Source organism: Rhinichthys klamathensis, unplaced genomic scaffold (genome assembly GCF_029890125.1).
Source record: "Rhinichthys klamathensis goyatoka isolate OS25496 unplaced genomic scaffold, OSU_Roscu_1.1 h1tg000303l_1, whole genome shotgun sequence".
In the NCBI taxonomy this organism is placed as follows: domain Eukaryota; kingdom Metazoa; phylum Chordata; class Actinopteri; order Cypriniformes; family Leuciscidae; genus Rhinichthys; species Rhinichthys klamathensis.
This window is the reverse complement of record NW_026606822.1, coordinates 4,079,466-4,107,431: the sequence shown is the minus strand read 5'-3', so window position 1 is coordinate 4,107,431 and position 27,966 is coordinate 4,079,466. Positions and strand designations below refer to the sequence as shown.

The following is a 27,966-nucleotide window of genomic DNA, read 5'->3' as shown; positions in this document are numbered from 1 at the left end:
AACAATATATATATTTTTCATATGGAAGTCGACTGTTTGGTCGCTGACATTCTTCAAAATATCTTCTTTTGAGTTCAGCAGAAGAAAGAAACAACTTAAGGGTGAGCAAATGATGACAGAATTTTTATTTTTGGGTGAATGATCTCTTTAAAACTGCTACATAAAAAACTAATATTAAGTATTAATTATAAAGATGAATACTTTCTTAGTTTACTACTGATATTTCACTTTATTTTTTAATATTACTTATTTTTATTCAGTTTATTTTACATTGCACAATTTCTCACAGCTATTCTGCAAACATGTTGGCAATAAAAAGTACATTGTTTGTCATCCTAATAAAGCATACTAAAATTGAAATAATTTGGGTGATACTTTTAGTGTCTCTTCTGAATAAAGCGTATTATTCTAAAAAGAAAAATATGATTACTGTATAAACCTAATGAAAGGTACAACTCGTTGAATTATGTGTTTATACTTATTTTTATTTATTGCACACCTCATATAAGTGCTTCAAAATAAATAAATAAAAATCAGGAAAGGTGCAACACAAACATATAAAGTTTGATAGTTTTAAACATGACTGCAGGCTCATATTTGCACTACAGTACAACCATATTATTGTGCATTAAATTATACACTCCTCTATTATCCAGATTCAGCTATAAGACACGTCAAGTCACCTTTATTTATAAAGCGCTTTTTACAATACAGATTGTTTCAAAGCAGCTTTACAGTGATTACAGGAAAATAATACATCCTACAGTTACTCTCAGACTTTGACAGTGGTGTTTGGAGGAGCCCTACTGGCACAACAGGGTAACTGCAATCTATCAAGTTTCGGTCAGTAAAGCTCGAAAGGTTTGAAAAAGCAATTTTGCAACACACTAAGAAAATCATATAAATCCCCCCTTCTTTTGGTACGTTTCATGGTACATGGAATAAAGTTAAATGAATGCTATTGACTCCCATCTCTGGACTGATTTTCCCATGAACTCGTCCATCATGGCTGTCTGAGGTATTATTAGCAGGAGCGTTTATATCTGCCTGCTGCTCTCGACCAATCACCCTCCTCCAAATCTTCCAGTACTCCTTCTTGATCTTAGGGATTTTGAAGGCATACACTACAGGGTTAACCATCGAGTTGCCATGAGAAAGGAGAATGCCAAAGTATAAAGCAATGGACGGTACATGTATATTCTGGTTATAGTATCTGATGGCTTGTATCACGTGTAACGGCAGCCAGCAAACAACAAAAAGAGCCAAAACCAAAACCAGAGATCTGGCCAGTTTGTGTTCCTTTTGGTTATATTCACCAGTTTCAGCCGCCACACCTGCTCTCCCCCTCGACTGTTTCATTTTAAGAAAGATATAGCCATACAAAGTAATCATGATTGCCAGCAGAGGAAGAAAACAACACTCATAGATGAAGTGGACCAGGTATGAATCAGGAATGACAGCAGTGAATTGACAGTCTATGGAGGTGGAATTGTAATGTGCCAGTGTGTCATGGTTGTACCATCCCAACATCGGTAAGAAGCCCTGTACGGACGCCAGTATCCAGCACACAGCGGCGAGGATCCAGGTGCGCTTTTTAGTGACTGTAGAATTGTACCTGCCAGAGAGAAATATTTCTTAAAATTAAAGATCTTTGAAAGGTGCAGTCAGTGATTTCTGAGAAACACTGTTGATATTTGAAATCAACCCAATCAAACATGACCCAATCAAACATGCCCCTCCCTTCATTGCTCCGCCCACAATACGCATAAACACGCAATGCAAGTGTGGATGTCTCTTTATCATAGCTGAAGCCAAGCAAAATAATGCTTCTCCAAAAATAAAGAGAAGATGATGAATGAACAACAAGGAAGAACAAAAAATTAACATACAGTACACAAGAGTAAATACAAGCAAGAGTTGGTTGTTAGTCGCCAGCAGCTCCAGACAAACAATGACACTTAAAACTGTCCTGTTACTACAGCTAACATTATAACAACAGCATATCTTGATTCTGTGAAATAGCAACGTTAGTGTTCGCTGATTTGCCAAACGCACGCGAAACACCAGCACCCGCCATTTAATAAAAAAAGCCATGTACACACACAGATTATAGCCTATATATTTACTCCACAAACTCTATGAACATGGAAACAGTGATACATTAACCTCTCAACCTGCTAAGGAGAAAATCCAATGCAACTTTGAGGGGACCAAGTGAAATTATGTATTTCTGCTCAGCTAGCGAGATTGGACATCATCAACCACAAGGCAAACGCTTATACTTTTTCATATACAGTTTACTTTATTTGTATAACAGTTCTATCTAATAAAGTACAGGATTGTTAAACAGATCGTAAACTAATGAAGACGGAGAATGGGAGCGCTGTGTGATAAGGCAAAATAAAAGTCACAACAACAAGCGCGGATTACGTCACTTCAGAGTTCCTACTAACGGTGCGAATGCAACCGCGGGGAACCACCCTGTTGGCGAGTTCCTAGAACTACCCGGTGCGAAAGCCTGTATTGACGCAGGTCCTAAAGCTCTTTAATCATAACCCTTCTTTATCCATTGATATTCCTCTGAGATTTTCTCTTTTGTAATGTCTCTCAGTCATCTCTCTTTCTACAGTTTTTTTCAAATCTCCCTCTTACTCAATCTCTCTCCTCACCTATCATGAGTGGACATGCCCTTGTAAGAAAAAATGATGTGGACATAGAAGATCTCAAAAATGAAGTTTATTACAGCATAGCAGTGGCAAGGTACACGAAGCACCTTGGGTTCACCGGCGTCAGAATGAACCCCGAAAAAATCTCAGCTCAAACATTTTATACTGTATTACATTCGTCTTCCCCCTCAGCATGTAAATGAAGCTCTGTCTTAAATGTAAATTGAGAATAACAAATTCGTCTTCCCTCTCAGCATGGAGGTGAAGCTCTGTCTTAAATGTAAATTGAGGATAACAACAAACAATGGTAGCCCTCTGTGCCCACATCTTTGATATTCTTTCAAATAAGAACGGCCAAATGTTAAGTGATAACATTTATTTGAAGTCCCTGTAATCAAGATGGTTCTCGATTGCCCGCTTCCGCTCCCACACTATAGTTGATAACCATGACTCTGTGATACTATTTACATATTACTGAGATTGGAAGGAATTGTCTCTTATATGTGAAGGAACATTTACATACCGGTATATATATTGGAGTGGAAGTTGGATCGGAGCAGACTATAATTTCTTATACTCTCTACTGCTGATTGGCTACAACTAAGTATGACAACTAAGCATACCTAAATTGCATTATATTAATTTAAAGATAAAACAAAAGCTGTTTGTGTTTTCAACAAGCTTGACGTTCATTAAAGCCATTCAAAATCATCTGTAGGCTGACTCACCCGAATGGGATACAAACCCGCAGGCAACGATCCACAGCAATGGCCAGAAGGGTGAGCACTGATGCCTGTTGCGGGACGATCAGGACACAGCTGAAGAACAGACAGGCATGGAAAGGGATCTTCACGTGGACGTCCACAATCACAGCCAGAGGAATGGCCATGGCCCCGACCAGGAAATCTGCCATCGCCAGAGACACGATCAAGCAGAAAGGGGTTTGGTTCAGGGCTCCGCTCCTCCACACGGCCCAGATCACCAGCACATTGCCCAGACAGCATCCCACAGCGATGAGCACTTCAAGAGAGATGTAAATTATCCCTCCACCTAATACCATTGTGGTTACAGAACTGGAAACAGGACCGTGAGAGTGTTACAAAGAGCTGCTTATTTAAGTAAAGAGGAAATATAGAGGCTATATTTACTCTCTGCAAAAAACTTTCACACCTACAGATCTCCTCCGGAAAAAGACTAATTTTGTGGTTTTAGATGTTCAACCTGTTTTCTTTTTCCGTTAACAAGATTGCATTGCATGTTGATAAAGTCAGTTTAGTCTTGTCTTAATCATGAAAAAAGGTTGTGGATTTTTTCATCATTGATTTTTATCATTTCATCAAAGAAATTTAAATTATTTTAAGAGACTGTTACAGAAAGATTTGTACCTTCATAACGAAGCTTTACAGTCATAATGTACTGCACACACATGTCAATCAAACAACTTCAGATTCTCTATACCTAACAGCTGGTGGCGCTATAGGGTCAGACTGGTGATATTTCACCCAAAAAATTTAACTTAATTTACTAACCTCATGTGGCTCCAAACCTTTGACTTTCTTCATTAAATGGGTATCTATTAAAATATCTTCTTTATGCTATACTATTACTTGAGGTTACTATAAACCTTTGGGGACTCTATATGTCACGGTTCATGAATCCACTGTCTCTCTCTCGTCTCGCGTGTTGTGTGTGTCTGTGGGTGTGTTCTCTGATCACAACTGATTAGCAGCGCCAGCTGTTACCACTTGTTTGTCCCTTTATATGTTCAGTAACTGGTGTCTCATGTTGTCAGATCGTTGTGGCTTCCCGGTGTGTGTTCCCTGTTCCTGTGCTCGTCTTCTGGCTTCCTGGTTGTGGATATGTTTCTTCGTTCTTCGTCATCGTTCTGGATTCCTGCACTGCTTCACTGAGATCACCGTTCACTATCACCGGGTTGCCTGTCGAAGTCCCTGCGCCATCGATCATCTGTGTTTGTGTCCGCCTGACCTACAACTTTCTTCATCTGCTTAATAAAGCACTTTTACTTGCATCTTGCATCCAGTTCTTGTTATTGTTACAGAACGATCTGACCACATCATGGATGCAGCAAGTTCGACAAGTTGGGACGAGTTTGTTTCTCGCAGCATGACACGGATGGATCAACAAGAGGAGAGCATCTCCAACACAGGTCGGGCGGTCCAAGCTCTTGTGGCACAGGTGTCCGAGCTCACCCAACAGCTCCAACATCTGAGGGGTCGCGCTGCGCCACCCACACCGCCCGTTCAGCCCACCCCACCAGAGCCGCATTTCCAGCGCATTTCCAGCGATTCGGAATATTCCAGTTCCGCACCCTGGCCGCAGAGTGCCAATGGAACGAGGAGGCGCAGTGGGACAGATTCCTGGATGGGCTGGCTAACAGTGTCCAGAAGGAGATTTACATGCTGGATCTTCCTCCCAGGTTGAATGGACTGGTGGAGCTGGCGCTGAGGGTTGATGCTCGGTTGAGCAAGATGAGCCGTTTTCATCAGAGTTGTCATTATGGTGGCGCAGAGGACCCCCGCGTCAGCAGTGGGGACACGGTCAGCCCCGTCTTCGATCACGAGCCCATGCAGGTGGGCAGAGCTCGGCTTTCCCGAGAGGAGAGAGAAAGGCGGAGATCCCAAGGACTTTGTTTATACTGCTTCAGAGGTTGCTAGAGAATGGGCTTTTTGTCAAGACGGAGAAATGCGCTTTTCATGCACAGTCTGTTCCTTTCCTAGGATACATCGCCTCGTCTGAGGGACTGCATATGGATCCTGACAAGGTTAAGGCTGTGATAGATTGGCCAAGTCCAGATTCCCGTAAGGCCCTACAGAGGTTTCTGGGGTTTGCCAATTTCTATCAGCGTTTTATACGTGACTTCAGCCAACTAGCCACACCTCTGACTGCCTTGACGTCCCCCAGAATGACGTTCAGGTGGTCTGATACAGCCGAGGCTGTATTCACAAACTGAAAAGCTGCTTTGTTTCGGCTTCAGTCCTTGTTGCCCCTGATCCATAACGTCAGTTCGTGGTGGAGGTCGACACGTCAGAGGTGGCGGTAGGAGCAGTACTTTCCCAACGTTCTTCCACAGACAACAGGATAGATAGATAGATAGATAGATAGATAGATAGATAGATAGATAGATAGATAGCACTTTATTGTCCGTGTACACGGAAATTTGTCTTGCAATACAAGCTCCAACAATTACAACACACACAAGCTAAAAACATAGAGTCATCAATAAAAAATATAAATAGATAATTAAATAATATCATGGGTACTCCACCCTGCAAGAATGTTCTTCAATAGCCATAAATATATATATTAAAGTGCAAGTGGTGGGGAAACTATCCCTTCTTTACTCTCATGTGTTGATTCAGCAGGGATATTGACAGAGGAACAAATGAGTGTTTATATTTGTTTTTTCTGCACTCTGGGACCCTATAGCGTCTCCCAGAGGGCAGGAGTTGATACTTGAATCTTGGGAGATTTTGTCAGCCAGCCTAACAGTATGCAGTACATGGCTTTCAGTGAACGCCTTCTCAACTGAGTGTCCCACCAATTTGGAACAAATTCCCAGGAGCCGAAGAATCCTGGCCTTCAAATGAGCTGAGAGGCCCCCGAACCACACTGCGCCTCCATACTGCAGAATGCTTTGAATTGTTGACACAAAGAAAAGAGACAGGATTTCGCTACTCGCTCTGACTGACCTAAGTCTCCTTAAAAAGTAGATTCTCTGCTGTACTTTGCTGCAGATATAGTCTACATGATAGGTCCAGGAAAGGTCACTGTCCACATGCACTCCAAGCTATTTGAATGATGATTTTTGTTTTATGATTTGATTGTGAATGATTATTGATGCATCCTTGAGCGTTATTGTCCCATCGTTTATCACCTGCCGAGTGTAACTATGACATTGGTAACAGAAAGTTGTTGGCAGTCAAGTTAGCGCTGGAAGAATGGCGTCACTGGTTAGAAGGGTCAGAGGTACCTTTTATCGTATGAACCGATCACAAGAATCTAGAATATATCAGAAGCGCCAAAAGACTCAACTCTAGGCAGGCTCGGTGGGCACTTTTTTTCAGACGTTTTGACTTTTCTCTCTCGTACCGCCCGGGTTCCAAAAACATCAAACCCGACTCTTTATCTCAAATTTTTTACCAATCCGAACGCCCGTCCACTCCCGAGTGCATTTTACCCGAGACTCTAATTATCTCCACACTCAGATGGGAGATCGAATCGAAGGTCATGACGGCCTCAGAAGGGGTAACGCCTCCACCCAATTGGCTTTATGCCACAGCTTCACTACTTCCTGAACTTCAGCCAGCCCTTTGTTTCCTGTCTGTCATTATTGGACAAACTGATTAATCCAGGTGTGCCTGGCCTCAGTCACAATAATCAGGCACACCTGGATTAATCAGTTTGTCCAATAATGATAGACAGGAAACAAAGGGCTGGCTGAAGTTCAGGAAGTAGTGAAGCTGTGCATAAAGCCTATTGTCCACCGAATCGTTTGTTTGTGCCAGCGGGGTATCGGTCTGTCGTCATTCAGTGGGGGGATTGTTCCAACGTGGTGTGTCATCCAGGGGTTAACCGCACCAGTTTTTTGGTAAAGCAACGATTCTGGTGGCCATTAATGGCTCGTGACATTCGCAGTTTTGTCTTGGCTTGCTCGGTTTGTGCCACTGGTAAGACTTCCAATCGACCCCCAGATGGGTTACTCCAACCGCTGTCTGTCCCTTCGAGACCCTAGTCCCACATTGCGCTAGATTTTATTACCGCCCTCCCTGGCACCTTGCATGGCTGACAACGCCGTCGGTGTATGAATGAGTGAGTGAATGGGTGAATGTGAGGCAATATGTAAAGCGCTTTGGTGGCCATTGGGTCTTTGAAAGCGCTATATAAATGCGTCCTTGCCCAAATTACCCTCCGCCAAGGAGACAGCGGTAGCTGTTTTAGATCACGTTTTTCGCTTACATGGACGTGGTTTCTGACAGGGGACCCCAATTTGTGTCCAAATTTTGGCAAGAGTTTTGTAAACGACTGGGGGCGAGTGTCAGTCTGTCTTCGGGGTTTCATCCCCAAAGCAATGGCCAAACCGAGAGAGCCAACCAAGATTTGGAGAGAGTGTTGCGATGTTTGGTTTCCAAGAATCCTTCCTCCTGGAGTCAACAACTCTCAATGGTGGAGTACGCCCACAACTCGTTACCAGTGTCTTCCACGGGCCTCTCTCCGTTTGAATGTAGCTTAGGTTAGCAGCCACCAATTTTTCCCTGTACGGAATCCGAAGTCACGGTCCCCTCCGCTCACGCTTTCGTCCAGAGGTGCCGCCACACTTGGAGCAGAGCCTGTGAGACTCTTCTCTAAGTGGGGGCGCGCACGAAGGCTAAGGCCGATCGCCACCGGTCGAAGCCTCCCGTATACGTCGTTGGTCAATAAGTGTGGCTTTCAACCAAGAACATTCCTCTCCGATCCGTATCTGTCCGGGACAGGGACCTGTCTTGTTGTGGAAATGTTTCTTTGTTCTTCGTCGTCGTTCTGGATTCCTGCACTGCTTCACTGTGATCACCGTTCACTATCACCGGGTTGCCTGTCGAAGTCCCTGCGCCATCGATCATCTGTGTTTGTGACCGCCTGACCTACAACTGTCTTCATCTGCTTAATAAAGCACTTTTACTTGCATCTTGCATCCAGTTCTTGTTCTTGTTACACTATAATGACAATTAATTAGATTCAGTTGTAATCCATGCATACATTTATCCCATGCATGTGCCGAAGTTGAGTAGCAAATATGGCCAAGTCAAAAAAGCTCTTACAAAAGCCCAGAGAAGAAGGCTATGGCTACAAGAACATCTACATCACACTAAAAGTTCCTAGAGACAAATCTGGCTGCATTGTTTATAAGTTTTAAATTTATGGTACCAGAGAAAACCTTCCAGGGAACTTTTTTGGACCCATGGATCAGATGTCAAAAAAGGCTTGACTTATGACCAGAAAAACACTTTCTTCACGGTCAGGACAATGATCCCAAGTAGACATCCAAATCTACCAAAGCTTTGTTCAGGGATCAGTCCTGGCCTGCTCAGTCTCCAGATTAAAATGTCCTTGAAAATCTTTGGTAAGGTTTGAAGAAAGCAGTGGCAGCACAGAAACCAAAGAATATCAATGAGCTGGAAGCTTTTGCACACATGGAATATCCTAAGATTCCAGTAGAGGGTGTCAGAAGCTTGTAAGCGAGAGTAAATTTTTTTAATGCTTTGTTAACAGCAAATAACATAATTTTAACTAATATTATTACATCAAAACATAATATACTTCAGAATACAATCAGTGTTAAGAGAACAGAAAGAAAAAAGAAGAAATAAGGAGAAAGAGGGTACATAACTTCATAGATTCTTATCCAAAAATACAGTTACTTTCAGACTTTGACAGTGGTGTTTGGAGGAGCCCTACTGGCACAACAGGGTAACTGCAATCTGTCAAGTTTAGTTTAGGTCAGAAAAGCTTGAAAGGTTTGAAAAAGCAATATTGCAATTACACTCTAAGAAAATCATATAAATCCCCCCTTCTTTTGGTACGTTTCATGGTACATGGAATAAAGTTAAATGAATGCTATTGACTCCCATCTCTGGACTGATTTTCCCATGAACTCGTCCATCATGGCTGTCTGAGGTATTATTAGCAGGAGCGTTTATATCTGCCTGCTGCTCTTGACCAATCACCCTCCTCCAAATCTTCCTGTACTCCTTCTTAATCTTAGGGACTTTGAAGGCATACACTACAGGGTTAACCATCGAGTTGCCATGAGAAAGGAGAATGCCAAAGTATAAAGCAATGGACGGTACATGTATATTCTGGTTATAGTACGTGATGGCTTGTATCACGTGTAACGGCAGCCAGCAAACAACAAAAAGAGCCAAAACCAAAACCAGAGATCTGGCCAGTTTGTGTTCCTTTTGGTTATATTCACCAGTTTCAGCCGCCACACCTGCTCTCCCCCTCGACTGTCTCATTTTAAGAAAGATATAGCCATACAAAGTAATCATGATTGCCAGCGGAGGAAGAAAACAACACTCATAGATGAAGTGGACCAGGTATGAATCAGGAATGACAGCAGTGAATTGACAGTCTATGGAGGTGGAATTGTAATGTGCCAGTGTGTCATGGTTGTACCATCCCAACATCGGTAAGAAGCCCTGTACGGACGCCAGTATCCAGCACACAGCGGCGAGGATCCAGGTGCGCTTCTTAGTGACTGTAGAATTGTACCTGCCAGAGAGAAATATTTCTTAAAATTAAAGATCTTTGAAAGGTGCAGTCAGTGATTTCTGAGAAACACTGTTGATATTTGAAATCAACCCAATCAAACATGACCCAATCAAACATGCCCCTCCCTTCATTGCTCCGCCCACAATATGCATAAACACGCAATGCAAGAGTGGATGTCTCTTTATCATAGCTGAAGCCAAGCAAAATAATGCTTCTCCAAAAATAAAGAGAAGATGATGAATGAACAACAAGGAAGAACAAAAAATGAACATACAGTACACAAGAGTAAATACAAGCAAGAGTTGGTTGTTAGTCGCCAGCAGCTCCAGACAAACAATGACACTTAAAACTGTCTTGTTACTACAGCTAACATTATAACAACAGCATATCTTGGTTCTGTGAAATAGCAAAACCAATGTTACTCAACGTATGAAGCAGGAACAACGCAACCTCTGCGTTTGTTTTCAGGCCTGCCTGCTTAGGTCTCTCCAGCGCTGGAAAGCTTTTCTAATTTTAGGGGCTTTCGCATCGGAGGAACCTTTTGGCGGAAGTACCTTTTTTGGCATGTTCGCACCGCAGGAACTATGAATGATTTTAGTTCTAGGAACTCCTTTTAGAGGAACTAAATCAGCTCCTACTCCAGAGTCAGGTCTAAACCAGCACTATAGGAACTACCAGTGACGTTAGTGTTCGCTGATTGGCCAAACGCACGCGAAACACCAGCACCCGCCATTTAATAAAAAAAAGCTGTGTACACACACAGATTATAGCCTATATATTTACTCCACAAACTCTATGAACATGGAAACAGTGATACATTAACCTCTCAACCTGCTAAGGAGAAAATCCAATGCAACTTTGAGGGGACCAAGTGAAACATTATTATGTATTTCTGCTCAGCTAGCGAGATTGGACATCAACCACAAGGCAAACACTGATACTTTTTCATATACAGTTTACTTTATTTGTATAACAGTTCTATCTAATAAAGTATTAGACAGGATTGTTAAACAGATCGTAAACTAATGAAGACGGAGAATGGGAGCGCTGTGTGATCAGGCAAAATAAAAGTCATAGCAACAAGCGCGGATTACGTCACTTCAGAGTTCCTACTAACGGTGCGAATGCAACCGCGGGGAACCACCCTGTTGGCGAGTTCCTAGAACTACCCGGTGCGAAAGCCTGTATTGACGCAGGTCCTAAAGCTCTTTAATCATAACCCTTCTTTATCCATTGATATTCCTCTGAGATTTTCTCTTTTGTAATGTCTCTCAGTCATCTCTCTTTCTACAGTCTTTCTTTAAATCTCCCTCTTGCTCACTCTCTCTCCTCACCTATCATAAGATGCCCTCTTACTGCTGGTTGGCTACAACTAAGCATGACAACTAAGCACACCTAAATTGCATTACATTAATTTAAAGATAAAACAAAAGCTGTTTGTGTTTTCAACAAGCTTGACGTTCATTAAAGCCATTCAAAATCATCTGTAGGCTGACTCACCCGAATGGGATACAAACCCGCAGGCAACGATCCACAGCAATGGCCAGAAGGGTGAGCACTGATGCTTGTAGCGGGACGATCAGGACACAGCTGAAGAACAGACAGGCATGGAAAGGGATCTTTACGTGGACGTCCACAATCACAGCCAGAGGAATGGCCATGGCCCCGACCAGGAAATCTGCCATCGCCAGAGACACGATCAAGCAGAAAGGGGTTTGGTTCAGGGCTCCGCTCCTCCACACGGCCCAGATCACCAGCACATTGCCCAGACAGCATCCCACAGCGATGAGCACTTCAAGAGAGATGTAAATTATCCCTCCACCTAATACCATTGTGGTTACAGAACTGGAAACAGGACAGTGAGAGTGTTACAAAGAACTGCTTATTTAAGTAAAGAGGAAATAAAGAGGCTGTATTTACTCTCTTCAAAAAACTTTCACACCTACAGATCTCTTCCGGAAAAATACTCATTTTATGGTTTTAGATGTTCAACCTATTTTCTTTTTCCGTTAACAAGATTGCATTGCATGTTGATAAAGTCAGTTTAGTCTTGTCTTAATCATGAAAAAAAGGTTGTTGATTTTTTCATCATTGATTTTCATCATTTCAAGAATTTAAAACTAGTTTTATACACTGTTACAGAAAGATTTGTACCTTCATATTCATAACGAAGCTTTACAATCATAATGTACTGCACACACACGTCAATCAAACAACTTCAGATTCTCTATAACTAACAGCTGGTGGCGCTATAGGGTCAGACTGGTGATATTTCACCCAAAAAATTAAACTTCATTTACTAACCTCATGTGGCTCCAAACCTTTGACTTTCTTCTTCTGTGAAATACAACAGATTTTTAAATATGAGTCTCAGTGGGGTTTTTTGTACAATGAAAGTTAATGGAGCCTCATGTTATTTTGAACCCATTTTCATTAAATGGGTATCTATCAAAATATCTTCTTTATGCTATACTATTACTTGGGGTTACTATTAACCTTTGGGGACTCTATAATGACAATTAATTAGATTCAGTTGTAATCCATGCATAAATTTATCCCATGCATGTGCCGAAGTTGAGTAGCAAATATCAAAAAAGTCACAAAAAAAAAAAAACTCTTACAAAAGCCCAGAGAAGAAGGCTATGGCGACAAGAACATCTACAGGACACTAAAAGTTCCAAGAGACATTGTTTATAAGTTTGAAATGTATGGTACCAGAGAAAACCTTCCAGGGAACTTTTTTGGACCCATGGATCAGAAGTTTATCTGGCACAAAAAAGGCTTGACTTATGATCAGAAAAACACTTTCTTCACGGTCAGGACAATGATCCCAAGTAGACATCCAAATCTACCAAAGCTTTGTTCAGGGATCAGTCCTGGCCTGCTCAGTCTCCAGATTAAAATGTCTTTGAAAATCTTTGGTAAGGTTTGAAGAAAGCAGTGGCAGCACAGAAACCAAAGACTATCAATGAGCTGGAAGCTTTTGCACACATGGAATATCCTAAGATTCCAGTAGAGGGTGTCAGAAGCTTGTAAGCGAGAGTCAATTTTTTTAATGCTTTGTTAACAGCAAATAACATAATTTTAACCAATATTATTACATCAAAACATAATATACTTCAGAATACAATCAGTGTTACATAAGAGAACAGAAAGAAAAAAGAAGAAATAAGGAGAGAGAGGGTGCATAACTTCATAGATTCTTATCCAAAAAAGTTTAACGAGGAGCACCGAGAGTAAAGGATTCTCTACAAAAATGTACTTTTGGGAATTTTGTATATGGATGTTTATAGGCAGTTTGATTTTTTGAACTCAGTAACATGTTCTCAGAATCACTCAATTGTGTAATAATAAACTTTATATGGTTTACTGATGGCTTAGTTAAAGTGTTTTCATACAATTTTGTTCACAAAACCAGAATGTATTTCAGGTATTGCAAGTGTATGAAATTCCATTTGGTCATTTATAATTATTATAGTGGTTACAGCCCTGCTCATGCTGCTCTGGATGAAAAGGTTTGAGGTCAGTTTTGTGGGTGGATTGCAGTGTGCATTATAAGTGGGAACTGTTTCATAGAAACCAAGAAGTCTGAGATCGAATGAAACTTGCTTAATCCTATTTTTGTTTCCCGGAAAATTGCAAAAGTCACATTTCATTTGCATAGTCATAAAAACATTAAAACAAAACTAAACAAAGGAAACCTTATTATGATATCCCAATGCCAACCCTTTTTTCTTTCTTTTTCAAATCATTACAGTCTGCATGGTCTAGGATCCAGTCGAAAAGGAAAATGGTTTCAGAGGAGGAGAAAATAAACTACATTTTGATAACAGACTTGATTAAACAAGTTTTTCTTCAAAATAAAGTGAACTGATGAATCATGCACAATAAGACCAAGAACGTGCACTTAAGAAAAAATTAAATAGGGTCCGTTTTGATTACCGCGACTCGCGTCTCGCAGGAAACAAGCCAACAACTTCCTGCTTTACTAGACACGAGATTAGCCACAATTTGATGCCGCACGACCACAGCGGTGCCCAACAGAGAAATTAGAGCACATCAAATTTATAGATACAACATACATCCAGAAACTGATATTTTATATATACGTACGGAGTACCGTTCAAAATGCCAGTTCAAAATATATATTTTTTATGTTTTTGAAAGAAGTCCATGCTCAGGCTACATTCATACATTATTTTGATGCATTCAAAAATAGAGTAAAAAACAGTAATATTGTGAAATATTTCTGACAACCTAAAAAATACCTGTTTTCTATTGTTTTATAGGCTACCTCAAAATGTAATTTATTCCTGTGATCAAAGCTGAATTTTCAGCATCATTACTCCAGTCTTCAGTGATCCTTCAGAAATCACTCTAATATGATGATTTGCTGCTCAAGAAACATTTATGATTATTATCAATGTTGAAAACTGCTTCATGTTTTTGTGGAAACTGCGATACATTTTTATTCAGGATTCTTTAATGAATAGGAAGTTCAAAAGAACAGCATTTATTTGAAATAGAAATCTTTTGTAACATCATAAATGTCTTTACCGTCACTTTTGAGCAATTTAATGCATCCTTGCTGAATAAAAGTATTAATTTCCTTCAAAAAAATAAACAACACACTTATAGCATTGCAGCATACAAGCCACTCAAAAGTACTGATCAAGCAAAAAATCTTAAGTGTGTGTGTGTGCATATTTGGTTGTGTGTGAGAGAGTGAAGACAACTTCCTATTTTAACCACGACCATTTCATGCAAGTTCCTGTAGAGTTCTTGTGCCTTTAGTCTCCACCATGGCTGATGGTGAGAAGGTGATCTATACCTCTCTGGAGGTGCTCATCGCTGTGGGATGCTGTCTGGGGAACGTGCTGGTGATCTGGGCCGTGTGGTCGTGTCGAGCCCTGAGTCAGACCACGTTCTGCTTCATTGTGTCGCTGGCGCTGGCTGATTTTCTGGTGGGGATGGTTGCTGTGCCTTTCGCAGTGATAGTTGATGGACGGCTGAAGACTAGTTTCCACTGCTGCCTCTTCATCAGCTGTGTGGTCATTGTGTTGACCCAGGCCTCCGTTCACTCCTTGTTGGCCATCGCTGTGGACCGATACCTGCGTGTTTATAAGCCTCTCAGGTTTGAACATTTAATTGTCATGTTGCTTCATATTGAGAGCCAAATTGATCAAGCTTACTGATAAGGAGGAAATCAAACCTAAGCATTTCTCAGAAATGATGCATACTTGTTTTTATCACACTGAATAACAAGAACTTCTTTAGGTGTGAAATGGACCGCCTTTGCATGTGTGTATCATAAATGTTAAAAATTTATTTATTCTTTAATCTGCAATCAAAATAGCTCACTCTGCCTCTAAAAAACAACGTTCTGTTTTGCCTGACATCATCATGTTGCCATTGACCTACACAGAAAACTACTGTAGCAAACACAGAGCTGGCCAAGATTTTCCTCAACAAGGAAAATTGGAGCACTTGTGGTTGTGTTTTAGACATTTTGCTCCCGAATAGTTCCAGAATGTGACATAAAAGGGTTAGTTCACCCAAAAATTACAATTCTGTCATCAATTATATACCCTCATGTCGTTCCAAACCCGTAAGACTTTCGTTCATCTTCAGATCACAAATGAAGATCTTTTTGATGAAATCTGAGAGATTTCTGTCCCTCCACTGACAGCTATGCAACTGGCACTGACACTTCAAAAAGCTTATAAAGAGATTATAAAACTAATCCATATTAATTGAGCGGTTTAGTCCAAAATTTCTGAAGAGACTCGGTCACTTGATATGATGAACAGATTGAATTTAGGCTTTTATTTACAAATAGAACATTTTCCAAATAGACTAATTTTCATTTTTGGGTGAACTATCCCTTAAATAGGGTTCACTGAACAAATGAAGTAAAACATGAAATCATAATTCTGATTTACTTTTATAATATGATTTTTAAGTATTGAAATACTGCACTTTTCATGATGTAATTATTTGCCAAATATCAAGCGTATAGTGTCAGTTCTGGCAGGTCACGTTAGTCAAGCTCGCATTAGCTGACTCTCAACTGATCCACATAGGACGTATATCACAGTGTAGCCTACATATATAAGCTCATCAGTATTATCAGCAGCTATCGTGTTTCTCAGGAGCCAATTACCCTCCTCCATCCCCAGCTCCTCCTCTCGCCCAGTCAACATTTGCAATTCTGATTCCCCTTGAATCAGAATAAATTCTCGAATTATGTTGTACTTACAAATCTTGAATTAAATATATCTGCATACAAACATGTTGGTTCTGTTCTGTTTACCCTAAGGGGGGTTATTGCTGCTCTTATCCATGCTAGGCTGCATGGATGCACAGGGAGTTCTTGCCCAGAATAGAACCATACCACCAATCCAAACTGTCAATCGTATTTGACAATAGTGATCCTGACAGAAATATAATCTTAGTCAACAACAGTGCAAAAATATATATAAAATTAATTAAATTAAGCAATTTTCAACATTGATAATAATCAGAAATGTTTCTTGAGCATCAAATCTTCAGCATATTAGAGTGATTTCTGAAGGAGTAATGATGCTGAAAATACAACCTTGCCATCAGAGGAATAAATTAGTTTTTTAATTATTACATTCAAATAGAAAACAGTTACATTAAATTGTAATAATACTTTGTTATATAACTGTTTTTACTGTATTTTTGATCAAATAAATGCAGCCTTGGTGAGCAGAAGAGACTTTTAAAAAGAAAAATCGGTAACATTACAATAAGGTCTCATTTAATAACATTAGTTAATGAATACAATTGTTACAGTGTTTATTAATCTTTGTTAATGTTAGTTAATAAAAATACAGTCAATCATTGTTTTTTCATGTTCACAGTGCATTAACTTATGTTAAAAAATACAACTTATACAAACAATGTATTATTAAATGTTGAAATTAACATTAACTAAGATTAATAAATGCTTTAAAAGTATTGTTCATTCTTAGTTCATGTTAACTAAAGTTGTTAACTAACATTAAAGTGATAGTTCACCCCAAAATGAAAATTCTGTCAGTAATTACTCTCCCTCATGTTGTTCCAACCCCGTAAGACTTTCGTTCATTTTCGGAACACAAATTTGTGGTTAAATCTGAGAGCTGGATCACTCCTCCATAGGCTTCTTAAGGGATCGAAACTGGCCGGCCCAAAAGTTATGAAAGACATCGTTAAAATAGTCCGAGTGAATACAGTGGCTCAATCTTAAGTTTATCTTGCGACGAAAATACTTTTTGTGCGCAAAAAACAAACAAAAATAACGACTTTATTCAACTACCGTAAAACTTAAAAAAGCCCGGGCTTTTATTTTCCCAAATCGTCGAACTGCACCGGCTTGTATTTGAGACAAGTGTCTATATGAGACAGGCCTTTATAATTTAGTGTTGAGATGTTGTTCACTGAGTCTATAGGCCTAGAATCTCTAATCTCTAAACATCTCCAAATGCTCCATGTAAAACTGCGGTTCTCCAACCTTTTACTATCGTGTCAATTGATTTTGATAAATATGCGCGAGGGAGCGAGAGCAAGACAGCGCTTGTGTTGTTTGAAGACGTGAGAGTGCGCGCGCGCGGCTGGGGCTCTCTCTCTCCCTACTCGTTATGCGCCCTGCAAGCAGCAGTCATTCTATTCTACATCACTCACCGATCAAAAAAGGCTTTGCAGGACAAAAATATGCTTTGGGGCCTCCAAAAAGCGGACGATCTGACAGGTTTTAGAAGATTAAGGGTGTATTCACACCAGGAAAGTCCGATAGTTCACTTGCTTTGGTCCGGACCAATAATTTTTTTTTTTTGGTACGGTTCGCTTTCAACTACCTGAATAATATAAAATTCATAGACAATTGGAAAAGTTTTTGGGGCAAGCCTGATCTGTTGAAAAGAGATGGTATCCATCCCTCCTGGGCTGGTGCTGCTCTTCTCTCTAGTAATTTGGCTCATAGTCTTAGAGATAAAACATGACAATCTGGGGCTCAGGTCAGGAAGCAGACAGACTGGCTAAACCGACCGTCTGCTAGCGGCCTCATGTCACCAAGGTCAGATAAATCCCATCACATAGAGCCTCTTTCACCTAGATATCATCATATAGAGACTGTGTCTGTTCCCCCAATTTGGAAATCCAAAAAACGTCAGGTTAAAAATTTAATTGATGTTCAACAAATAAAAAACAGATATAATACAGATGAGCAAATGATAAAGCTTGGCTTGCTGAATATTCGATCCCTTACTTCAAAATCTCTCATAGTTAATGATATGATTTCAGATTATAATCTTGATATGCTGTGTTTGACAGAAACCTGGCTAAAACCAAACGATTACATTATTTTAAATGAGTCAACCCCACAAGATTACAGTTATAAAAATGAACCTCGTCTGAAAGGCAAAGGGGGAGGTGTTGCTGTAATTTATAGTAATATTTTCAAAACCACTAAGAAATGTAGCTTTAAATATACTTCTTTTGAAGTATTGGTGCTTAATGTAAAAATATATAGTGTAAACGATAAATCACATTTGAGAATTATGCTGGCTACTGTGTACAGGCCACCAGGGCACCATAAAGATTTTATCAAAGAATTTGCGGACTTTCTATCAGATTTAGTATTGGCTGCAGATAAAGTACTAATTGTTGGTGATTTTAATATACATGTAGATAATGAAAAAGATGCTTTGAGATTGGCATTTAAAGACATTGTAAACTCAACTGGAGTTAGACAACACGTGTCAGGACCTACTCATTGTCGTAATCATACTCTAGATCTAATATTATCACATGGAATGGATGTTGATGCTGTTGAAATTCTGCAGCAGAGCGATGACATCTCAGATCATTATCTAGTCTCATGTAAATTACATTTAGCCAAGGCTGCAAAGCCGACTCCGTGTTATAAATACGTTAGACCTATAACTTCTGCCACTAAAGATTGCTTTATCAATAATCTTCCTAATCAGTTTCATCATCTCAGCATCCCGGATAGCTTAGAAGAACTTGATATTGCAACAGAAACGTTTAACTCTCTCTTTTCCAGCACTTTAGACGCAGTTGCTCTGTTGCGCTTAAAGAAGATTAAAGAAAATAGTCCAATGCCGTGGTACAGCGAGCACACTCAGGCCCTTAAGAGAGCAGCCAGAAAAATGGAACGAAACTGGAAGAAAACTAAACTAGAGGTATTTCGGATTTCGTGGAAAGAGAGCTCGATTGCTTACAGAGAGGCTTTAAAAGCTGCTAGATCTGCTTATTTTTCAAACCTATTAGAAGATAATCCATAAACATAATAAAATAAACATAATCCTAGGTATTTATTTGAAACAGTGGCTAAACTAACGAAAAAGAAAGCTTCAAGCTCAGAAGTGTCAAAGCAACACGGCAGTGATGACTTTATGAACTTCTTCACTTATAAGATTGATAATATCAGGGACAAAATTATAACTATGCAACCGTCTACCACAGTATCGCATCAGGAAGTGCATTGTAGTCTCCCTGAGGAAAAATTTGATTTATTTGTTGCTATAGGAGAGGAAGAATTCTGCAAACTCGTTAATTCATCTAAATCGACAACTTGTATGTTAGATCCTATACCGACTAAGCTACTGAAAGAGATGTTTCCAGAGGTCATATATCCTCTTCTTAATATCATTAATTCATCTTTGTCTCTAGGATACGTACCAAAAACCTTTAAACTGGCTATGATAAAACCGCTTGTTAAAAAACCACAACTTGATCCTACAGAATTAGTCAATTACAGGCCGATCTCGAATCTGCCTTTTCTGTCAAAGATATTAGAAAAAGCAGTATCTTCACAACTATGTTCCTTTCTAGAAAGAAATGATATCTGCGAGGATTTTCAGTCCGGATTTAGACCGTACCATAGCACTGAGACCGCTCTCATTAGAGTCACAAATGATTTGCTCTTATCATCCGATCGTGGTTGTATCTCTCTATTAGTGTTACTCGATCTTAGTGCTGCATTTGACACCATTGACCACAACATTCTTTTAAATAGACTAGAAAACTATGTTGGCATTAGTGGAATTGCATTAGCATGGTTTAAATCATACTTAACTGACCGTTATCAGTTTGTAGCAGTAAATAAAGAGATGTCTTATCGATCACAAGTTCAGTATGGCGTACCACAAGGCTCAGTACTAGGACCGCTGCTGTTCACTCTGTACATGCTACCATTAGGAGATATCATTAGGAAACATGGAGTTAGCTTTCACTGTTATGCCGATGATACTCAGCTGTATATTTCTTCAAAACCCAACGAAACTTACCAATTCACAAAATTAACGGAATGCATAGCTGATATAAAAAATTGGATGACTAGTAATTTCCTACAACTAAATTCTGAAAAGACAGAGATTCTAATTATTGGACAAAAAACTTCCACACGTAATAACCCAGAATACTGTCTAACACTTGATGGCTGCTCTGTCAAGTCTTCGTCGTCGCTTAGGAACCTGGGTGTGCTATTTGATACCAACCTTTCTTTTGAAAGCCACGTGTCTAGTATCTGTAAAACTGCATTTTTCCATCTTAAAAATATATCTAAAATACGCCATATGCTCTCATTGGGAAATGCGGAACAATTAGTCCATGCGTTCATGACCTCAAGGCTAGATTATTGTAATGCTCTACTGGGTGGTTGCCCTGCACGCTTAATAAACAAACTACAGCTAGTTCAAAACGCCGCAGCTCGAGTTCTTACCAGAACCAGGAAATATGACCATATTAGCCCGGTTCTGTCAACACTGCATTGGCTCCCTATTAAACATCGTATAAATTTTAAAATATTGTTGATTACCTACAAAGCACTAAATGGTTTAGCTCCGCAGTACTTGAGCGAGCTCTTAACGCATTATAGTCCTTCACGTCTATTGCGATCTCAAAATTTCGGCCAGTTGATAATACCTAGAATATCTAAATCGACTGCAGGCGGTAGATCCTTTTCATATTTAGCACCAAAACTTTGGAACAGTCTTCCTACCAATGTCCGGGAAGCAGACACACTCTGTCAGTTCAAAGCTAGACTAAAAACACATCTCTTTGACCTAGCATACACATAATACATTATAGACTTCTATAAATTCAATGTTAGGCTGCATAGATTAGGTCAGCCGGAACTGGGAACACTTCCCTTAAATCTTGATGTACTCGCTACATCATAAGAAGAATGGCATCTACGCTAATATTAGTGTCTTTGTTTATCCCGAGGTTTTCCCGCAGCCTGCCGGATCCAGGCAGTGTCCAGATCTGACGAGGGAGCTTTGCCTGGACCCGATGACAATGCAGTGCTGAAGTATCCACTATCCTCTCCCTATGGAGGATCCCTTTCCCACTCTACAGATAAAGCGTTGGGAATTCCGGCTCGCGTACCCCGAAGTGATAAAATAAAACAAAATTCTGTATCAAAATTTATAGGCAAGAAAAGTAGTTTGTTTAGGCTGGGTTGTATGAATTACAAACCTGCGCACATATTTTAAAAAGCACACAACTATAGAATTCTGAATGAGCATGTGAACGCCGTCAGCGTTAATCACAGGTTCGCGTTTAAAGTCTGATCATTTCGACGGAGGTGAATCAAAGTTAACTTTAGCTGGAAGTAACATTATTCAAGAACCGCTATAACGCCAAAACAATCTGTTACCTTAAATTATATGTTTATCTCTGTAAAGCTGCTTTGAAACAATCCATTGTTAAAAGCGCTATATAAATAAAGATGACTTGACTTGACTTTCACACTGCTCTTTTTGCAAGTGAACCAAAATTGGCAAACAAAACCACACGTGTGCTAAGGTCGTCCATTCATTGGACAATGATTCTCAAGTAGGGAAATCAGGAAGTGCAAAAAAGGCTCAGCATGGAGATATTTCGTACTGCAATATTTGTTATTTGACTAATTTTGTGTTATTCTGTACAAACGCAATATGAAGAAACTGCGCAGAAGACGGATAAGGTATAAAGTTTTCATTCATAGAGAGTGGGGCTATGTTCACACATTCAAATAATGAGATTCTTATTGTATATACTGCTAACAAGTGCTGTCAATGATAACGCTTGAAGTTTGTCCAGTTTAACGCAGCGTCATCCTTTTATTGTAACTATCGTTACATTATATGAACTGCAAAAGCTTTTTTTGCATCTATGCGCGATTAGACTAGAGAGAACGCTCTGTGTGTGAATGTCCTGATGCACACACTCATTCATTCATTCCATTCCAATGATGCACACACACGACGCGCAGAAAGACGCGCGACAGTATCGTGTGGCCAGACAGCGCGCCGGAATGGAATTCTCTTTCGCACTTGAACAACAATTACACAAACCATTATGCCAAAATCTCCGACTACGGAAGCCTGTTAACTCAAAGGCGCAGTGCTTTCTTGCAATTGGGTCGGTTCATGTTCACACCGTAAACGAACCGTACCAGAGTTCGTTTGGAAGCGTACCGAGACCACCTCTTCAGCTGGGTCTCGGTTCGGTTGTTTGGTCCGCACCCGAGTTCGATTGCTGTATTCACACCTGCCCAAAAGGTCCGCACCAAGGGGGGAAACGAACTAGAGTTCGATTCAATCGAACCAAACAAGGCAGGTGTGAATACACCCTCAATACAACCCGAAACTAAAAAACTTTATTTACCCAAACCTGCAGCCACACCAGGCGTGTAAAAGAGACAGGCGTCTATTTGGGACTCGGCTGTTATTTGAAGTTTTACGGTATTAATTTCCCTCTCTGTGGGCCTCGAGTTAGTTCACGTAGTCTAACTGCACAGCGCTTCTGGTTGTACGTCACACGTAGGCTTACTATTGGCTAATGCTGGTCATGTGTGTGATGCGTGTGACGTACAAGACAGAGACAGCTCTCAGATTTAATCCGAAGATGAATGAAAGTCTTACGGGGTTGGAACAACATGAGGGAGAGTAATTACTGACAGAATTTTCATTTTGGGGTGAACTAACCCTTTAACTGATGAAACCTTACTGTAAAATCTTACTAAACCCAAACTTCTGAAAGGTAGTGTGAATATATTTGTATATAAATACATACATACATGCACAGTACCGCGCTGAAGATATATAAAGATTTCTCATTGATTTTCAGGTACAGAGGATCAGTCAAAAAGCAGCATTTGTGGGCCGCGGTCACTGTATGTTGGCTCTCTGCTTGTATACTAGGCTTCATGCCCATGTTCGGATGGCACAACGAAGACACCACAACAAGAGAAAACACCACTATTACATGTCATTTCATCACGGTTATACCCATGACGTATATGGTCAACTTCAACTTCTTCGCTTGCATACTGCCACCCACCATCATCATGATGGCCCTGTATTTGTTACTCTTCAATATGATATCCAAACAGCTGAGAAAGGAAGTCGGGCGCCCCGTGGAGTCCAGGTCGTATTACCGTAAGGAGCGGAGACTGGCCAATTCTCTGGCTTTGGTGCTGGTTCTGTTTGCCGTTTGTTGGATCCCGCTGCACATAATGAACACGCTTGAGTATTACAACATTGTCAAAGTGCCCGCTGTCGCCTTTCACATCGGCATCCTCTTCTCTCACGCCAACTCCGCAGTTAACCCCATAGTGTATGCTTTTAAGGTCCCTAAGATTAAGAAGGCATATAAAAGCATCTTGATGAAGCTGACAAGCACGGAGCAGAGGGAAGATCAGAGCAGCCAGACTTTGGAAAATAATGCCAGCAGCAACTCAAACAGCATCGTCAGGTGTACCATGAAAATAAACCCACAGGTGGTTTTAGCCACCAATCACAACGGTTAGCATGAGTCTGTTCTCATGCACAAGAAGTAGGGAGACCAGGACTATAATTACACAGACAAAAGTTCAATTATACAAATCGGCTGCCGCTTTTGCATAGTTTATGCTTGCTATTTAAAAATTATTTGAAACTTTCCTATCTGGCAGCTCCAGGAAGATGTATCTTGAACAATGTATAAGCCTTAATTAAACAATTTAATAATCAATTAAAAAGGAATTTACTGTGTGATATTACGCTGCACCCACATTGGACCCGTGGTTTGGAAAATAGATGGATGGAAACTGTTTGATGATTCTGGCAATGAATTTCAGGAGGTAGAACAGGTCTATTATTACAATCAAAATCACAGTTTACAGACGTCTTGTTAAAACTGCAATGACAGGGTGTAAGAGAGTACACATCACTTCAATTCATTTATGAGTCATTGGTTCTTAAGAATGCAAAGACAATAGTGAGTGATTCAAGCCATGTTTTATTGCCAATGTCTCAACTTCTGCCATCAGGAAAGCATTATAGAGTCCCACTTTGTAAGAGAAACGGTTAAGAAAAAATAATCTATACCTGTATCTATTAATATTTTAAATAGCAAGATTTAGTCATTGTTATATTATTATTTCCCCTTTAATGTTGTCGCGTGTTGTGTGTGTGTGTGTGTATGTTGTGTACTACTGCAGCTTTGGGTTCAAGACAAAGTATACAAGTATACTCTACTAATGGTAGTGTTAAATTAATATAGTGAAATAAATGTTTGATTTTAGTTATTTGATGTGCGTCTCACGTGCTATCATTTAAATCCATCAAACATCTGCAGCTCTGCTCTCTAGATATTGACCTCGGTCATATAAATAAACACGGGTTTCAAGTCATGTCATGTCCACATATTGAAGGAGGAAGAGAAAGTCATTCTGAGCATGCAAATATTTTTGCCATATGTGCAGCAGCATGTCAGAGCATCCACATCCTTCCTTCATAACTTCATAAATGCAAATTCTGTCATCATTTACTCACCCCCATGTCACTCCAAAATCGTATGGCTTTATTCTTCTGTGAAAGATGATGTTTAGAGGAACGTCCATGCAGAGTGCTCTTTTTCATAATGGGATCCGAGCTCTGAAATAAAAATCATAAAAACACATTTTAAGTATCTATGATATCTTGCTTGTGATTAACCCTTTCATGCATACAGGTCACTACAGTGGAGAGCTAATAAAAAGCCATTTCTTTAATATGTTTTGATGGCATTGTTGCACATTAACCACTACAGCGGACTCTAGTGCATCATCCAGTGCTTAAGTATGTGGAATATTTTTTCTCCAAACCAAGATTGCCAATGGTCAGTCAGAAATGCCAAGTTGCTGTGGAATATTTATCCCTTCCTTCTATCCTAGGGGACAGGTAGGATCTTGCAGGTAAAAAAAAAATGACATCAAGTAACATCTTAGGAGTCACATCATTGTTAAACTTTCCAAGTATTGATTTTAGATTGGGAGGAAATTCTGATTAATTGTCTGTCCACTAAATTGGACATAATGCATCACTATTCATACTATTACTGTGACTGTTGTTCTTTTAAATACTTCATCTGCAGTAACTTTTTTTGGCTAAATAAAAGTATGTGTTATTAGATTCAATAGATTGTAATTTGCAGTTAATAAAAAAAAATGAATTTGATTACATAATGTTACATGTAATGCATTACTTGTTACATCAGAAAAGTAATCTGATTACGTTATGCAAGTTACCTGTAATAGTCTGAGTTAGGTTTTCTACAGAGTTGTACCTCCAGTGGAGGATCTATATTAGATATATTTCTTTCATGTCATAACACTTTTTTTAGAAATCCTTTAACTTTGTTTACCTCCAGGTTTAAATCCAATTTTCATTGTGTTGTTAGATGTTTGGACTCGTTGTATATTAGATTGGACGTTGCCTCTGTCAGGAGCTTCCCTAGTCTCTCCATAATGGATTTACTGGCATCGGGCCAAGTGGAAGTGAACAGTGTTGATCCCCGAGGGGAACGTTTGGAGCGTATCTCTGGGAGGAGAACTGGATGTCTGAAAGATACGTCTCAGGCCATTTTGTTCTTTCCCTGTACAGCGCAATATCGGCCTAGGTCCAAACAACGTGGATTTATGATGTTCATCTCCTACGTTCTTATTTTTTCTAACATAGCTTGAGTTCATTCTGCTGATTGAGGTTGAAAAATGTACAATATACCTTTTGGCACTGCATTGAAAAGCAATATCCAAATCAATTCTCATCAGCGGCTCGAAAACCAGGGGTTATGAAACCACACATCGAAACGCCGTATTTAATTTGATGCAAATGACAACAGCTGAGAGAGAGAGAGAGAGAGAGAGAGAGAGAGAGAGAGAGAGAGAGAGAGAGAGAGAGAGAGAGAGAGAGAGAGAGAGAGAGAGAGAGAGAGAGAGAGAGATGTACAGCCAGCTCGATGTGCTGTTGCCACCCGTATGTATCAGACAATAATGTTCATTAGATCATTAAAAATAAACCCGACAAAGCTCTGAAAAACTTATATATAGTGTATATATAGTGGCCAGCCTTCCCGTGCTTGAACGCCATTGGCTATTGCAGGTGCAATAGCGTGATTCAATCAGGCATCAGCATTTTGGAGAAAGGGAGTTTCCCCATCGTGTCAGCTCAGACGCAATGTGGGCTCCCTTGTAAAAGAGATTTGAATATCTCAACTGGACATCACCTGGTAAAATAAAGGATAAATAGAAATAAAAAAATGTGAGAGAACTATCTCGAAAGGTAAAAATGTCGAGAGACCTATCTCAAAAAGGAAACTCCTTTATAAAGGTTTTGAGTAGAGAGGAAACTCTGGTCGGTTTTGTGGAACTTGTCTTTAATGTTATCTAGGTTGCTACACTCTAAAAAATGCTGGGTTGTTTCAACCCAAATTTGGGTCAAATATGGAGAAACCCAAATGTTGGGTTAAAAATGTCATTAAAAAAATTACAGTTGAAAGTGAAAGTTGGGTTAAAATTGTAAATAAAATTTTTAACCCAACATTTGGGTTTGTCCATATTTGACCCAAATTTGGGTTAAAACAACCCAGCGTTGTTAAGAGTGTAAGGGCTTGATAATATCACCGCCACAATGCTAGCGTTGTGAATGGTTGATGGAGAAGATATCAGGGCATTGCTATGTGGTTGCTTGCTTGCTCAAATCTCGCAGCCAGTCATACTGTTGTGAATGGTTACTAGGAATTCTGGGTAGTTGCTAGGGGTGATGCTTTATGGTTCCTTTTTTGCGTTAATCTTACCATCATGATGTTATTGTTGTCAATGGTTGCTATGAATTCTGGATATTTGTTAGGGTGATGCTATGTGGTTGCTTGCTCAAATCTCCCACCATGTTGCTATTGTTGTTAATGGCTGTTAGGGAATCTTGTGTAGTTGCTAAGGTGTTGCTATGTAGTTCTTAGGTGGTCGCGAAGGGCTTGCTTGCTTTATTCTCACCGCCATGCTGAGCTGTGAATGGCTGTGTTTTTATGTGTTCTTTGCTTAAATCTCAACACCATGATGCTATGTGAACGGTTGCTATGGAATTCTGAGTAGTTGCTAGGGTGTTCTGTGTGGTTGCTTATTTGAACACTGAGGTCTCTGTGATATTCCAGTGTCTCGGCTGGGTCTCTCCTTCAGTGTAAGCTAATGCCATGCCCTTTATATGAGTACAATAGTTTGTGTTTAATTGCAGACATTATTAGAGCACTTATCTGACGTAAACAGATTCATTATTGCTCTATGCATCATTCTGGTTGTGCGTGGCACATTTACTACTTACCGCTCAAGTCAATAGTGCTATGGGGCAGTCCAAAGCGCCCCTTGTGCTTGATACGATGATCTCTTTCAATTAGATGACAGCATACGTCAACAACAACTCAGGGCTTTATGGTTCTCTAGTCACTCGTCTCTGGAAAACTGCACAGACGGTTATGCTTGTTGAGAAGTCCCAACCAATAGGATTGCATAATGCTTTTCAGATTGTATTTGCAATATTACTTACCCGTTTTACCTATTGTAACTTGTCCATCATATGCAAACAAAGGTCAAGACTAGAAACAGCCTTGTATTAGGTTTGACCGCTAAGAAAAGTAATAGCACAACCTCACTTCAACACAAATGATGCTGGACTAGTCATTAATCCAGAGCAATAGAGTGCAACAGTGCCCGCCCCCTATT

General features: G+C 40.0%; 3 protein-coding genes across 3 annotated transcripts; 1 reads left to right on the top strand and 2 right to left on the bottom strand.

The window, feature by feature from the left end:
• Positions 1-894: 894 nt before the first annotated feature.
• On the bottom strand, positions 895-4,144 carry LOC130104135 (adenosine receptor A3-like). The gene is made up of 2 exons (XM_056270560.1): positions 3,395-4,144; positions 895-1,615 (listed from the first exon to the last, which is right to left on the bottom strand). Exons 1-2 carry the CDS (start codon positions 3,724-3,726, stop codon positions 928-930), a joined length of 1,020 nt encoding a protein of 339 aa, XP_056126535.1. The 5' UTR covers positions 3,727-4,144; the 3' UTR covers positions 895-927.
• A 4,879-nt stretch (positions 4,145-9,023) lies between these two features.
• LOC130104016 (adenosine receptor A3-like) lies at positions 9,024-11,785 on the bottom strand. The gene is made up of 2 exons (XM_056270395.1): positions 11,436-11,785; positions 9,024-9,935 (listed from the first exon to the last, which is right to left on the bottom strand). Exons 1-2 carry the CDS (start codon positions 11,765-11,767, stop codon positions 9,248-9,250), a joined length of 1,020 nt encoding a protein of 339 aa, XP_056126370.1. The 5' UTR covers positions 11,768-11,785; the 3' UTR covers positions 9,024-9,247.
• A 2,951-nt stretch (positions 11,786-14,736) lies between these two features.
• On the top strand, positions 14,737-23,926 carry LOC130104018 (adenosine receptor A3). The gene is made up of 2 exons (XM_056270397.1): positions 14,737-15,069; positions 23,079-23,926. The coding sequence occupies exons 1-2, from the start codon at positions 14,738-14,740 to the stop codon at positions 23,758-23,760; spliced, it is 1,014 nt and encodes a 337-aa protein (XP_056126372.1). The 5' UTR covers position 14,737; the 3' UTR covers positions 23,761-23,926.
• Positions 23,927-27,966: the final 4,040 nt, after the last annotated feature.